Here is a 15,294-nt window from a genome sequence, read left to right as displayed (position 1 = left end):
GTCAATTTTTTCGATATGTTGAATAGTTTTTGAGATATCCGCTCTTGAAAGTTTATTTAGGACTCTCAATTTTATCTTGATATATCTACATCAGTGAAGGTGCTAGGCCGTGTATGGTATCGTTTTCGTATAAATCTGGGTTGCTGAATCCATTTAAGGTATCACATTGACACCATTCCACAAAATTAAAAAAAATCTTTTTAGGGTTCCGTACCTCAAAAGCAAAAAACGGAATCCTTATAGGATCACTCGTGCGTCTGTATGTCTATCCGTCTGAATACACAAAATAGTTCTTTACCTATAGATGACAGGAAAACCTATTAGAAATGTGCAGTCAAGCGCGAGTCGGACTTAATGTACGGAACCCTTAATACGCGAGTCCGACTCCCACTTGGCCGGTTTTTTTTAAACTCCTCTTGACGCTTAACCGCTGAACCGATTTCGTTGAAATTTGGTATAGAAATAGTTTGCGTCCTGGAACAGGACATAGGATAGATCTTATAACCAAAATCATCTTTTGAAGGTGTGAAAAGTGGCGTGGAAATTTGTACGGGAAATCAATAACCGCTAAACCGATTTATATTAAATTAGGGATGGTCTACATCTTTGATTTAGTTAAAAATGATAAAAAAACATGACCACAAACCTAAACTTAAACAGTATTAACTTCAAGAAGTCAATTCTGAATTCCCCCCTACACCTCATTTCACACCTTTAAAGGATGATTTTTGAGATAACTTATTATGTCCTGTCTCGGGACTCAAAATATATGTGTACTAAATTTAAATTAAAACTGTTCAGCAGTTTAAGCGTGAAGAGGAGTTTAAAAGAAAGTATTTTAATAAGTTTATATGTTTTTACTTTGGAATGGTGTCAATGTGATACCATAACTAAATTTGGTACTGCGAATTTATACGAAAATGATACCAAACATGGTCTCGTAACTTTACTGTTGTAGAAGTCAAAATAAAATTGAGAGCCCTAAATTCTTATTACTTGGCCAAACTTGTGTGTAGAAGGAAAAGGAAAAATAAAAGTCTTCGGCAGTAATATAAGACACAAATATAATTTTTATTTTTGCGTTACTATTTCAATCATCAAATATAAACATAGCTTGATTATATTATTCTAGTGAGATCCTCATAGATAAACAAAAACATTTACTTAAAAAATTACAAGGTCGAAATGTCACGGAACTTGTGAGAGTAATATGTGAAAAATAAAAACTTTTATGACAAAAAAATCTGGACACAATTTAAGAAGCATACAATTGCGACGAGGAATCATCTGTATTTTTGCTTGTTTCATTACCTCCTTGCTTCTTTTTTTGTCCTTTGTATTCTGTAGCAATTTGTTAGATCTGAAAATAAAGATAACTTGCGTCGTCACGGATGTCGATTTATAGGTTTTAGGGAGTGCAGAATTCGAAAACGATGATCATTTTATAATCCAAGATGGCGGCTACGTATTTTGTCATAAAAGTCGTCATGAATATCGTTTTATAGGTTTTAGGAAGTGCCGATTTCGAAAATGATGACATTGGAATCCAAGATGTGCACTTTGTCATAAAAGTCGTCATGGATATCGTTTTATAGGTTTTAGGGAGTGCAGAATTCGAAAATGATGACCATTTTGGATTCCAAGATGTCTGCCGTGCACTTTGTCATATAAGGCGTCATAGATGTTGATTTGTAGGTGTTAGGAAGAGCAGATTTCGAAAATGATGACCATGACCAATAAAACGACATCCATGTCGACTTTAAACATAGTGCATAGCCGCCATCTTGGATTCCAAAATAGTTATTATGTTCGAAATCTGCGCCCCCCAAAACCTATAAAACGACACCCATGACGACTTTTATGACATAGTGCATGGCCGCCATTCTGGATTCCAAAATGGTCATCATTTTCGAAAGCGGGGCCCCCTAAAACCTATAAAACGACATCCATGACGGCTTTTATGACATAGTCCATGGCCGCCATCTTGGAATCCAAAATGGTCATCGTTTTCGAAATCTGCGCCCCCTAAAACCTATAAAACGACACCCATGACGACTTTTATGACATAGTGCATGGCCACCATTTTGGAATCCAAAATGGTCATCATTTTCTAAATCTGCGCCTCCCAAAACCTATAAAACGACACCCATGACGACTTTTATGACATAGTGCATGGCCGCCATTTTGGATTTCAAAATGGTCATCATTTTCTAAATCGGGGCCCCCTAAAACCTATAAAACGACATCCATGACGACTTTTATGACATAGTGCATGGCCGCCATCTTGGAATCCAAAATGGTCATCATTTTTTAAATCTGCGCCTCCTAAACCCTATAAAACGACACCCATGACGACTTTTATGGCATAGTGCATGGCCGCCATTTTGGATTCCAAAATGGTCATCATTTTCAAAATTGGGGCCCCCTAAAACGTATAAAACGACATCCATGACGACTTTTATGACACAGTGCATGGCCGCCATTTTGGATTCCAAAATGGTCATCATTTTCGAAATCGGCACTCCCTAAAACCTATAAATCGACACCTATCTCGACTTTTATGACAAAGTGTTTGGCTACCATCTGCATGCAAGACATTTCTATTATTTTTACGTACAAAAATGGCCCCCTGTCAACTTCCAACCGAGATTTAATCGATAATTTATTCGATTAATATTCAGATTAATTCAATTTCAATCTATGTTAGGTCGACTAAACTAATCGCGATTAAAATTTGAGGATTAACTTTTTTATTCCATTAATTAGTCGAATAAACAGTTAATCTATTAAGTCCCATCTCTGACCACGGCATTTTTACACTTTGAGAATATCTGAAAACAAATGAACACAAGGAGCCATTTTGCAAATCCAGTAACTTTGTTATTACTTTTGACAGCGCGTGTCATGTGTCTACACAGAGTCGACACAAAGTCGAAACATTTGCGACTACTTTGTGACTGCAATATTTCTCAGCCTTAAACCATATTTATACATCATAATTAACAAGTTTCGTAGTATGTAAAGCGTTATTTCTGTTATTTAAGTATAGTATACGCATCGAAGTACTAAAAATGCATCAAATAATATATTTATGAACACAGGCACTGAGAAGTAAACAATTTCATTTCCGGCTAAACTAAAACAATGTGGTGGCGCGTTGATTATATTACACTTAGTTTATCAAATCACTCGAGCAGTTTAATTCCCCATTATAATTTAAGTCCTATTGTAATATAAATGCAAACAATATATAATTACGTCTTGTAATCCGTTTTAGAGATGGCGTATTAATGACACTTATTTTTATTTAACTATTTTTCCATCTGACAGTTTCCATTTGACAGGAACAAAATGAACGAATGAACGAATGATATTGGCATAAAGTAGTCGCAAACCCGAAACAATGTGTGCACACGGCGACCACACTTTATGTCACTTTGTGTCATGTGTCGACCCTTCCCCATTTCTGGTAACTGTGTCGACACGGCGACGACTCTGCGACTGGAATTGTGACCGAAACAGACGGTGTCGACACAAGATGTGTCTACACCGCGTCGTAACGGCGACTGGAAATGGTTGTATGGGCATCGTTTCGCATATTTAATGCAGCAGTGGCGGTGACGCGGCTCAACACTGGGAAAGAGTAATTTCACTGTTGCTGTACCTATTAGGTACTCGATAGTTTTAATTTTACTAAGTGACAGCAAATATGTATGAATAAAATATAATGTAATATTAATAAGTTGGTGAACTGTTAAAGTAATTGTATGCGACACAAAATGCAACAGTTTGGCGGTTAGATGTAGCGTGTATAGTCAAAACAACCATCGTTAGACATCACTTAACACTCGTTTCCCCAAACAGTAACGTGGTTTACAATGTTATATTCGAATTAAATATATTAATCCACTTAATACTGATCTAAACCTAGAGCTCCTTTGCATCCTTCAAGTGGCCTGCATTATACTATAGTACGGTAATTGGTATAGTGGCATTAGAGGTCCGAATATTTTGCAAGTTGTTAGCGCGAAATACTGACCGCAACTACTGCAAGTAGTATAAGAAGATATCGAGATAATGCTACCTACCTGAATGAATCGGCATTGTAAAAGTCTAGCTGTAGTTACTCCTCGTAAGTATATTAAAAAACCGGGCAAGTGCGAGTCGGACTCGCGCACGAAGAAGGGTTCCGTACCATAATGCAAAAAAAAAACAAACAAAAAGCAAAAAAAAAAACGGTCACCCATCCAAGTACTGCATGACCCTCCCGACGTTGCTTAACTTTGGTCAAAAATCACGTTTGTTGTATAGCCCCATTTAAATCTTTATTTTATTCTGTTTTTAGTATTTGTTGTTATAGCGGCAACAGAAATACATCATCTGTGAAAATTTCAACTGTCTAGCTATCACGGTTCGTGAGATACAGCCTGGTGACAGACGGACGGACGGACGGACGGACGGACGGACAGCGAAGTCTTAGTAATAGGGTCCCGTTTTACCCTTTGGGTACGGAACCCTAACTAGGGGCACCCTTTGTCAGGTATAAGTAAGGTGTAGGTACTTATTCTAGAAACTGCAGATGAACTGCAGTTTTAGGAATAGAAGTAATAAAATGGGTCAATAAAACTAAAATGAGTTATTTAATAATTTGATTTGTAATATGTTATTTTATATGATTAAATACCTAAATATATTATAAAACATGCTAATATAATTAAATTTACTAGCTTATTCATATTTATTTTTCACCAATCGGACCAGCTCGTATTGATGGCAAGGGAGTTAATTTTATATTCTAATAGTCTAGTACATAAGTTTGGGCAGATCTGCCGCATAAGTTTGAAATGTCTAGTTCGAATTAATTTTCCACCAATTGAACCAGGATTTCTTGGTGGTAGGAGTGTCTATGATGTTGCGAGCGGTGGTAGGGTCGGGGTCCGCGTAGTCGGGCGCGCGCGAGGCGGGCGGGCGCGGCGTGCCCGCGCCGAGCCCCGCCAGCTGGAACCCGTCGCGCAAGTCTTTCAGCAGGTGCTGTGCCGGCTGTCGCCATTCCGACTCAGACGCTGAAATACCATCAAAATTAATAAAGTACTTCTACGCTAAGTCACCCGTCAAGTTTTACTTAAAAGTATACCTATGGCGCGCTAAAAATGCCAAGCCGGTGCGCAATCTTAGCTTAGAAGAACCGGTGTAGAAAAATGGCACTAAGTAATACACTCTTTACTTATCTCGTTGATACTTACGACAATAGGGAACCCTCTCAGTTGTCAGCACAAAATAAGGGCCTTGTGCCCTGGGCAAGTCCTTCCCGCCGATGGCCTTTATGCCCATTTCCGAGCAGGACCCGGTGAAGTCGCATGCTGCGCGGAGGCACGACTCCACCCTGTAACATTCCACTGTCTCAGCGCCACATCGTACATAACGAACCATACATATACATAAGTATAGACCTTACATGTATTGTTTCAACAAAAGTTTTGTCAATAAGCCAGTTAACTAGGTATTTTAACGATAGTGCTCTGCCTCGCGGTGCTCAGCAAAAAGTAGCTCTTTTAACTCTTGTTGTAACCTTCTCGTAAGTTGTAACTATTGATATAACTCCTAATATGCATTTAATATCACTGGTTGTGTACCAACCTACGGGTTTTATTTGGGTTTAGCCTGTGTGAAACAATTAGATAATCTATCTATTATAATGCCTTTAAACGAGCAATTCTTGTTTATTTATTTATGTATTTACATATATATTTCAGGGATCTCGGAAACGGCTCTAACGATTTCGATAAAATTTGCTATATGGGGGTTTTCGGGGGCGATAAATCGATCAAGCTAGGTCTTAGGGAAAACGCGCATTTTTGAGTTTTTAATATGTTTTCCGAGCAAAACTCCCAGATATTGTACTTAAATACTAATTTCAATGAACACAACTGAGTTCCTTGGTGAGATAGAAAATTATATTAATAGTTATTAACAATCCAAGTTACCCTTCGTAGGATAAGTTCCAGCGATGTGCCCTAAACGAGCAGTTGTTGTTGACCAGGGACTCTGTAAACAGCAGGTACGCTCGCCCGTGGCTGCAAATTGCTTGCTGCAAATCTGGATAACATTCACGAACATTTTATTTGGTATCCCGTATCTAATCTACTAGTAGTGGCGGTAGTATACGCGGCGCATATTTATATTAAATTATTTGCTGACAAAAGCAACTTACGTGATGGTGTGTAACGGAAGAATTTTGAAAATAAAGATGTTCCGTTGTGACACCCGGGTTGTTTCATGCCACCATTCGGGTAAAAATCCGCATGTCCTGAAAATGTTGTAAATTTTTATTCAGTGAATTTTTCCTGATACCGGGCTTCTATATAAAACATGATAAATGCGCTCGTACCTGCAGGTTCCGGCAGCCCAAATCCGATCCTTTTCAATAGTCTCCCATTTGTATGGATGACATCGACAAAATCAGCATCAGATTTATCTAACCGCTCAGACTTGTCAGACGTTCGGAAGCAAGGTTGGGCGGGGTCCAAACCTGTAGGTAAATAAAATATGAGCAGGAACTTTAATAAGTCTAAGACATATTTTCAGCATGGGGCTGCCCATAAATTACGTCATCGATTTTTGACCCCCTCCCCCCTAAAATCATCCAAAAATCATCCTTCGAATGACCCCGTTTCCTCCTACGTCATGCTACCATCATCCGATATCCAGACCCCCTCCCCCTAATTTGAAATGACGTAATTTATGAATAGCCCCATGGCGCATATCCACCTATGTACAACACCTACCAGTTATCCTAGCGACGCCGTTAAAATGCTTCGAAACAAACGCGCAAATATGAGCGCCCAAACTGTGCCCCACTAAGTGGAAATCCTTCACCCGCGCTCCCGTTTCCTCTATTAGCTTCTTCAAGAACCTGAGACCAATATATGACTCTATTATTATACATATACAATGAAATTCAAGCCAATATTACACCTTATGCTTAAAAATCATATCAACAAAACATAAACATTTCGACATGCGGTGATAAACATATTTGTGTAGGTATACATATACATAATAATAGTCAGCTATTAACAATACAACGGCTCTTATATTGCTTTGTCATAGCACGACTCATCAATTTAAAATGCAGTTCTAAGCAAAACACGCCCATGACCTTCATGGCCCGATTACTCTACATATATAAACATATACTTTCTCCGGTGATAATAATGCCGGAAATAAACAATGACAGATAAACCCACGCTACTACATCGGAGCCAACTCGGCGAGTGTTCGCCACCGCTCGCCAGTACTTCCAAGTATTGCCGCCTCCACTCCAGTCCACCGCAATAACGTTCACATCATCCTACACAACAAAAATGCACATTCTGATATCTGTACTATTATTGTATTTATATGCAAATGTATTTTTTATCATGCTTTGACGCACCAAGAAACCGCTTTTAGTGAGATTGCATGAATATTGAATAAGGAAGATAATTAGACACATGAATCCACATGAGGTTTGGCTAAGTACTACATTGTCTTTCTAAATATGTTTGTTAATAAAGTTTCGTATTTCATTCAAATAGTATTTATAAACTTAAAACATATATGGATTAAGTCGTAATTTCGGTCGTAATACTCGTGATTTCCGAGTTTTCCGATGTCAAAGCTATGATTCGACCGTTTATGTTTTTGTGTAGTAATAGCACACCCCCAGTTGACAAAGTGCAGCTATGTTTTGTGTAAAATCTATGAAACCATCGGATGGAAGAATCGCGATATACCTACATATGTGTTGTGTATGTCACAAAATAAACTGAATGATAATTAATAGGTACCCATCTTAAAAAGGCTCGAGCCATATCGTTAACCCAGGAAGCATTGCTATGGCTCATGAAGCCGTGAACGATCATGACGGTCCTGCGACTCGGCTTGAAGTCCACCCACTCCAGCCCGAACTGCTCTCCCAGCAACACCTGAACACCGCCAACACATTGTTATACATAGTTATATCATTTTAAAAGTAATAAAACATATCTGAAGCTCATTAGCATTACGGAGAGATTGAAGCATTGAGGTCAATGTAATTATGTGTCTGTAGCTTAAGCACGAGAGCGCAGCGACAGTATCTCGCGCGCGGGAAAGACTACTACCCGCGTTCATTTCTAAATACGAATTAATACATTAGGAAAAGTCGGGTGATCCGTCTCGCGCGCGACAACTTACTTTCACGGTGTTCTCATGCTAAGCCGTTTGATTTAATTTTATCAAGCGAACTTTATAGAACCTTCAAGCAATAACACTAATATTTGCGCGAAATGGTATACCTGAGCTCGAAATGGCTGTTTGCGGGAGTAAAAGAAGAAATGCGTTTTGACAGCATCAGAAGAGTCTGGCCGCATGTTAAACAGCCAAGGCAACTGGTTCGTGAGAGAGCCGAGGCCGAAGCAGTCCACGGTATCGGGGACAGTGTGCGGCGTAGCATCCTCCTATAAACGACCATACACAGGTATTATGACTAAAGTCATGCTTGTTGACTATGGGTCGGACGCACCAAACCGTCTGTCACCATTAAAGCGTTCGCTAAATTTTATTGTATTGGAAGTTTCATACTAGCCACAGTCCAACCACGTACCTATATAATAATAGACAATAGTACATTACGATTCAAGTGCGAAAAATATGAAATTCGAAACGAGTGGCAATAAATTAAAACACAACCGAAGGGAGTATTTTCAACGTTTTACATAGGGCCTTTAAATTTTGACATAGTTACGTAATGTGCTTATTATCGCACTAGTGCGGTGAAGTAGCACCAGCATAATAATATGTAGGTACTGTAATATATATGATATGGCTTAGGTACCTAACGCAGTTTTCAGGAGATTGAAACCTAAGAATAATAAAAGAACATTGTGAAGCTATAAGAGCTATTACAGATACCTAATCTATCTCCATTCAAGCCTGCAACGACTTACGTCGATAGAGCCGTAGATTCGATCTGGTTCTGCGCCCGCGGGGGTGGTCGTTGCTGATGTGTTACGAAGATTCAGTAGTTCGCGGAGGTCGTCAGGATTTATATGATTTTCCACTGAAAATAAAAGATACTAGGGTGACGGCACCAGTAATGGACACGGCACCAATTATGGACATTTTTTACGTTGATCGAATTTATTAAGCAACTGTCCCAACATTTTTCAACTGGCAACACTAAAGCATAACCAATAGACGTTTGAGCTGTCATTTTGACACATGTCACCAAAATCAGCCGTTTTGTTCTAAGATGGCTGCGAAGTAAAATCTCGTTGCGGGCGGTGGTCATAAAAATCCGTTATTGTTGTTGAAATCGTTAAGAAGGTGAGTACATATTTGTGCATGGTGTTATCTTGTGTTATGTTGTAATGAGATTTAATGTTATTTTTACTGAATAATACTATATTGCAAGTAAATTGAGCTAAGTTGAATATGTCTAATCACAGCAATAAGTTTTTTGTGGGGTTTGTTCATTACTGGATTCGATATTTTATGAAATTCAGTAATGGACAAGTGTCCAAGCTTAAGCTTTTTATTACTTTTTTAGTTTATTGTGTTAAATTATTTAATTTATTGCACTAAACATTTGAGTTGGGTTGATTTTGTGATTGCTCTTTATTTTCCAATAATAGACGATGTCCATAACTGGGTATTTTTAGTTGTCCATAATTGGGCTCTTTGTTTTGTCTTAAATGGATGGATAAATGTGGTCGGACTGCAAAAACTGCCAGGCTAAGGCGAGGCCGACCAAGCCATACGTCAACAGGTTTATTTTGCTATTATAATCCGTTTTTTATTCATCCTATTTTTCGATGAGGCAAATAATAGCTGTCACGTGGTACCACAAATTTGGTCGGACTGCAAAAACTGCCAGGCTAAGGTGAGGCCGACCAAACCATACGTCAACAGGTTTATTTTAGCTATTATAATCCGTTTTTTTCATCCTATTTTTTAAAAGTTTAAAATGGTTTCATAAGTTAGGTTATTAGGCCCTGATGTAATGACGTTTTTGTTTCTTTTACATTCTACAATTGTCTATGATGGGTAGTGTTGTGACTAAAGTTGGTGATATACTCGTAAAGCCGCTACACACTACGCGACTCACGGTCTGTACCTGCCAACGCGGTTATATACACTACGCGGTAGTTTGACAATTTTAATTTCAATAAATATGTAAACTCAGATTAATCGTTTTAATTCCTTTTTTTTAAATAACCTTTTCCATTCTTTCGCACCATTTTTAAACATTATTTTTAAACTACGGAAAATTATAACTGGTCGTTTTGGACTGTTCATAAATAAAAATCTACCCTACATTTGACAAAATAATGACTGTTGAATGATTGACGGTTTCAATATTATTTTACTCGTTCACTGTTTTTCTTGGCATGTACGCGTATCTTACTTCTTTGTTATTGAATTTAAGAGATATCTGTTTCTCGCTCTCACTTATGGATGCGACGCACCAAGTTCGTGATGCAGTGCGATAGTTTGTTAGGGCCTTAAGTAAAGGACTAAGTAAGACTCTTGCCCATCACTAGCAAATTCATCATTCAGAGACAATTTCAATATAGCGGTTTGTTTACATAGGTTGCAAGTTCTATTGGAATGGACTTTACGTCAACAATTCTATTTTGCTATGAGGTAAATTGTAGGTGTCATGTGGTCCAATAAATCTGGTCGGACTGCAAAAACTGCCAGGCTAAGGTGAGGCCGACCACTTTTTTTTTTACTGTCCCCAAGGTCAGGTATCCTACCATACAAGTTTAATTCCATTTTTCGATGAGGTATTTTTTTGATGTTTTTTTGTCCAACGTTTTTGCCATTTGTACAAAATCTGCCAGGTTAAGCCTAGGCCGACCAAGTGCGTTGGAAGGTACTAAATGTCAGGTACCTCTACAGGGTAGGTATATTCTATTTTTTGATCAGGTTTGTTTCATGCAGCCGGCAACCGGATTAGTCCTAGAACTCTTATAGTATAACTTAGAAATCTAAATGAAAGTTCAAATAGCGTTAATAAAAGTTGATTTGTGACATTATTTGTTTCATTTATGTGTTCAATACAAAAGTGTCCATTAATGGATGTTCATAATTGGGTCCATGTCCATGACTGGGTGTCCATTACTGAATTTTTGATGTCCATCAATGGTGATTTCGTAAATTTCAATTTATATATTTTTTATTAATTATGTATTAAACATACAGAATTTTTGGTTTTGTTTAAATGTTCCTCATGTATTTAAGTGCCGAAAAAAAAAATCACCATTTTTGTATCGTCAAAAAACATCCCATTTTTAAACGAAATTCTAATTTAGTGCGCTTAACATGTCCATGATTGGTGCCGTCACTCTATATCCTTTGTCATAAATACCTAATTGTAAAAATTCTGTGCAGCCGACTCAATCCTGGGCCACTTGCGAGTAGAACTTAATATAATGACTTTTAAAGTTTAAACATTTGCAGGAACAGGAGTCACGTGTCACGTACCACTATACTTATACCTACATAATACTTGCCTATTTACTTTATTGATATTCAATTCAAATGGTAGGTAGGTATTATCAGACTGTAAGATTTAGATTATTAAAGATATTGCGATCGTAAACGGGTTTATCAGTAATTTAGTAGAATCGAATCCTGCGAAATGAGGTAATGATACTAAAGTTAATACAGTTAGTTTGAGACGGACCTATGTTGGCCCTTAGGAATCTTAGGATCAAATACAAATACAAATTTATTTATTTGTCCAACATAGTTTATAGAGGGTGTTACAGTTCAGTCAGTTTCACTATGTGGCGCCTTACGGCATACAAATGTCGAGAGCATGCATGTCTAAATATAATATGTATTTACCAATCCTTATCATAAATCTTTTATTGAGTAGTAGTAACTCTTTCGAATCAGTAACAGTTTCAAGGCTTTTTTAAACTGATTGAGCTCTAGTAATTATGTCTTGTGGTATTTTATTTTATTTTATTCATCAATTTACTAAGTGTACTTACCTATGTTTATATAAGCGTTTACATTAAGTGGCGACTTCATGCAATTAAGTTTATGAAAAAAGCTGGTTCTGTCGTCAAGACAACCATTATTAGGTAGCTACTTATATTCTTGACCTCGGCTCACGCTGAAGTAGGGCGCCCTCCTCATGCGAGCTGGTCACGTTATACGTATTGAGGGTATCGATAGGTTGGTATCAGTCTGGTGAGCCATGCCGCATTGTAACATCGCAAGGTAACCTCATCGTAAACCAAGATATACCTATTTTTTCCAAAGTGAAACGTTGAAGCTAAAATTACATACAATGACATCTAATTTAAGTTGTTTATCATTAAAACAACTGTGTTTACTGAAGATATCAAGAACAATAACTTCATCAACATAATGAGTGCAGGTAGGTGCCTTCCCAAAAGAGATCGAAACAATAGCGCTATTAATTAAATTTTCAATCAATGTTGAAAGCAACATAGTTATTGAAGTTAGTTACCTGCATTAGCAAAAACGTAATTGTTGTATATTTATTCTGTCGATCTCTACTTATCTAACCGTCCATATTTTACAGGCATTATACCTATACTCATCTCATAAACTATAATATGCAACAAAGTAGGATACTTTTAGTACTTCATATTTGAAAAAATATTTTAATTTATCACTGTCGGAATGATTGGTGTATTTCTAGCACTATAGTTCATTTTTTTAGCATTAGAAAGAACTTCAAAGAAGGTAAGCGATCTTGGAATGTCTTTTAATTGAAAAACGATTTTTTAAAATCAATAACTATTACTTATGAAAGCAGAAAAATATAAATGATCGTATTAGATTCATAATTGTTACATATTCGCCGTAACTTATTTTTAAAATGTGTTTTTCAATTAAAAGACAAATCAAGATTGTTTACCTAATTTCTAATGCTAAAAAAAACGAAGTATAACACAATAACGGATCAAAGCCTCGGACATACATGTGACAGACGGACGGGGCGAAACTACACTACTTACTACTCTTCCTAGTAAACTACGGAACCTTAACAATTGGACAAGTAATAGAACATTACGATACAAGTGCGAAAAGTAGAAAATTCGCAACGAGTGGCGATAAATTGAAACACGACCGAAGGGAGTGTTTTAAATTGACACTAGAGCGAATTACCTTTTCGCACGTGTATTGTAAAACTTTTTACAGTAGGTACATATGACCCCTTAAATTTTTGACATAGGCAAGTATTGACCATATTGGCGTTCTTAATTATAAAATATTAATATGTGCTTTTAAATATATGTTCCTTTATAATAGAGCATAATTATACATATATTATATGAACTTACATTCATCCGTAGTAACCCAAAATCTCTGAGCATTCCCATTGGTACACAATAACACTGCACATGTCAATACAATACACAAATACCCTCCTCGCATGTTTGAAAAATGCCTTCAATCAAGAACTAAGGTTATATATACAAACGCACACAAACAATATTATACATTTATAAACTAAGCAACTTAGCATAAAATGAGATAACTCCAAATATTTTGCAACAATTAAGGAAAAAATACTTTGTCCGCAATTTGTTTGAAATTATGGTTAGGTAAAAGTGATTCACATAAGTATGAGGTTGGTTTGACGAGGCTTGCGGTGGCGGTCCGGTCTCGCAGAATGACAATATTTACAACCAACGCTAAATGCTAACGCCAACGATAACTGCTATTCTTCCCGATTGGGTTTCCCACCGCTAGGCCCCAAAAACTAGCGTAGATGTCACCTAAAGATCCGTATCATGTATTCGCGATCGGAGGTCATGCTAAATACTGGCCAGCCGAGACGAATCACTTGTAAGCTAAGCGGATAAAAGCAGCAGGATGCGCCCGCGCAGATAACCTTTATCGCTCGTCTGTGCACACCATAGGAAAAATCTGTTCTACCTTCAACGATTCCAGTAATGTTCACACAAAAGGTACTTCAAGAGCAGTGATTCTCAAAGTGGGATAACCTAGGGGCCTACGAAATTGTCGTTCCGAAGGATGCCTTTTCGGTATCACCTTATCTACCTTCACCACTTGCAAGTTTTTCCACTAGGTATTTGGACATTAAAAACGTCTACGTGGGATTGCGCCACGACTACCTACCATTGCTGGGACTGGGATGTTCGAAATAGCCCTTAAGCATAACAAGCAAAGGCGACAAGCATTGACGTTTGGAACCTACGCGAGAGGTAACGTGGGTCATGCACTGTGACGTGGTGTTCGAGCTACGAGGAGAATTTCAAAAAGGTTGAGAGGGACATAAAAATTCAGACACACGAATAATTAAATTTAAATACTTACTTACGGTTTAAAATCCATTTATTTAGCTGTGTGTCACAACAAGTAACAACTGCAACCACGTACAAAAAAATATAAAACTTATGTGTAATCGTATTAGGTGACCAAAGATATCACCAAAAATTTTAAAAAATACGACAGAAAAATAAAGTGGATATACAACATAAAAGTTTGAGAACCATTGTATATACTAGAGTAGAGACTGAAACAAGGCCACGGCCAATATACATAACATAATTAAATTAGACAATTAGGTAGGTAATTACTTAATGAGCTAAAAAATAAAAACGCCATCTGCTAACTCTGAACAAAATGTGTTTATTTGGAGTAGTAGGGCAAGATGACAAAGCGTCTTGTTATAATTTATACCTAATAGGTACCTATGATCAAAGCTAGCCTCACCGGTCTTATTAAAGGTGGTATTCCACCTATCCAATTTCTTTGTCCAATGTGTATTGCGTTGCGTATCACATTTTGATTTTGATTTTGATTTTGATTTTTTTATAAGAGAGTGAGACGCACTGCCTTTGGACAAAGAAATGGGACAGGTGGAATACCACCCTAAAGCACTTTAAAATTTAAATGTACCTTTTTTTGGGGGTAAGATATTCGGAATCTAGAGAGTGTACGTATACCTACCTAATAAAATAAATAATAATATACAATACAAAATATTCTTTTTTTACCCATGTTTTTATCTCGTTGGCAACTAGTTGGCAACTGTCAAAGGTTTCCGTCCGTTTGTGTGTCCGTCTGCCTGTCACCAAACTGTGTCTCATGAACCGTGATAACCGGACGGTTGAAATTAAACTTAACTACGCTAATAAAATTACAGATTATCTAATCTTATTATGAAATCTTGTCAGTAGAAAAAAGGCGGCAAATTTATAAAATGTAGGCGCGAAGGGTTATCGTCCCATAGAAAATTTGAATAACGCGCCTTTT

At 37.3% G+C, this 15,294-nt stretch overlaps 1 protein-coding gene across 2 annotated transcripts; it reads right to left on the bottom strand.

The window, feature by feature from the left end:
* Positions 1-4,804: 4,804 nt before the first annotated feature.
* LOC134679421 (pancreatic triacylglycerol lipase-like) lies at positions 4,805-13,493 on the bottom strand. Of its 2 annotated transcripts, none has more exons than XM_063538320.1 (11): positions 13,353-13,493; positions 8,970-9,082; positions 8,319-8,480; positions 7,830-7,967; positions 7,248-7,351; positions 6,786-6,913; positions 6,389-6,529; positions 6,212-6,307; positions 5,985-6,096; positions 5,244-5,383; positions 4,805-5,063 (listed from the first exon to the last, which is right to left on the bottom strand). In XM_063538320.1, the coding sequence occupies exons 1-11, from the start codon at positions 13,444-13,446 to the stop codon at positions 4,849-4,851; spliced, it is 1,443 nt and encodes a 480-aa protein (XP_063394390.1). In that variant the 5' UTR covers positions 13,447-13,493; the 3' UTR covers positions 4,805-4,848. The 2 variants fall into 2 exon arrangements, with proteins under 2 accessions (XP_063394390.1, XP_063394391.1); XM_063538321.1 differs by having other exon boundaries at positions 8,319-8,477.
* Positions 13,494-15,294: the final 1,801 nt, after the last annotated feature.

Source organism: Cydia fagiglandana, chromosome Z, assembly GCF_963556715.1.
Source record: "Cydia fagiglandana chromosome Z, ilCydFagi1.1, whole genome shotgun sequence".
Taxonomy (NCBI): Eukaryota; Metazoa; Arthropoda; class Insecta; order Lepidoptera; family Tortricidae; genus Cydia; species Cydia fagiglandana.
This window is presented reverse-complemented; position numbering and strand designations above follow the sequence as displayed.

Bases quoted from the DNA above. Each gene is read 5' to 3' on its own strand.
- LOC134679421 (XM_063538320.1), bottom strand. From the start codon at position 13,446: ATGCGAGGAGGGTATTTGTGTATTGTATTGACATGTGCAGTGTTATTG. The intron at 9,083-13,352 runs GTAAGTTCATAT...TTTTATTTTCAG, and splicing joins TTGGGTTACTACGGATGAAT to TGGAAAATCATATAAATCCT. The intron at 8,481-8,969 runs GTAAGTCGTTGC...GGTCGTTTATAG, and splicing joins GAATCTACGGCTCTATCGAC to GAGGATGCTACGCCGCACAC.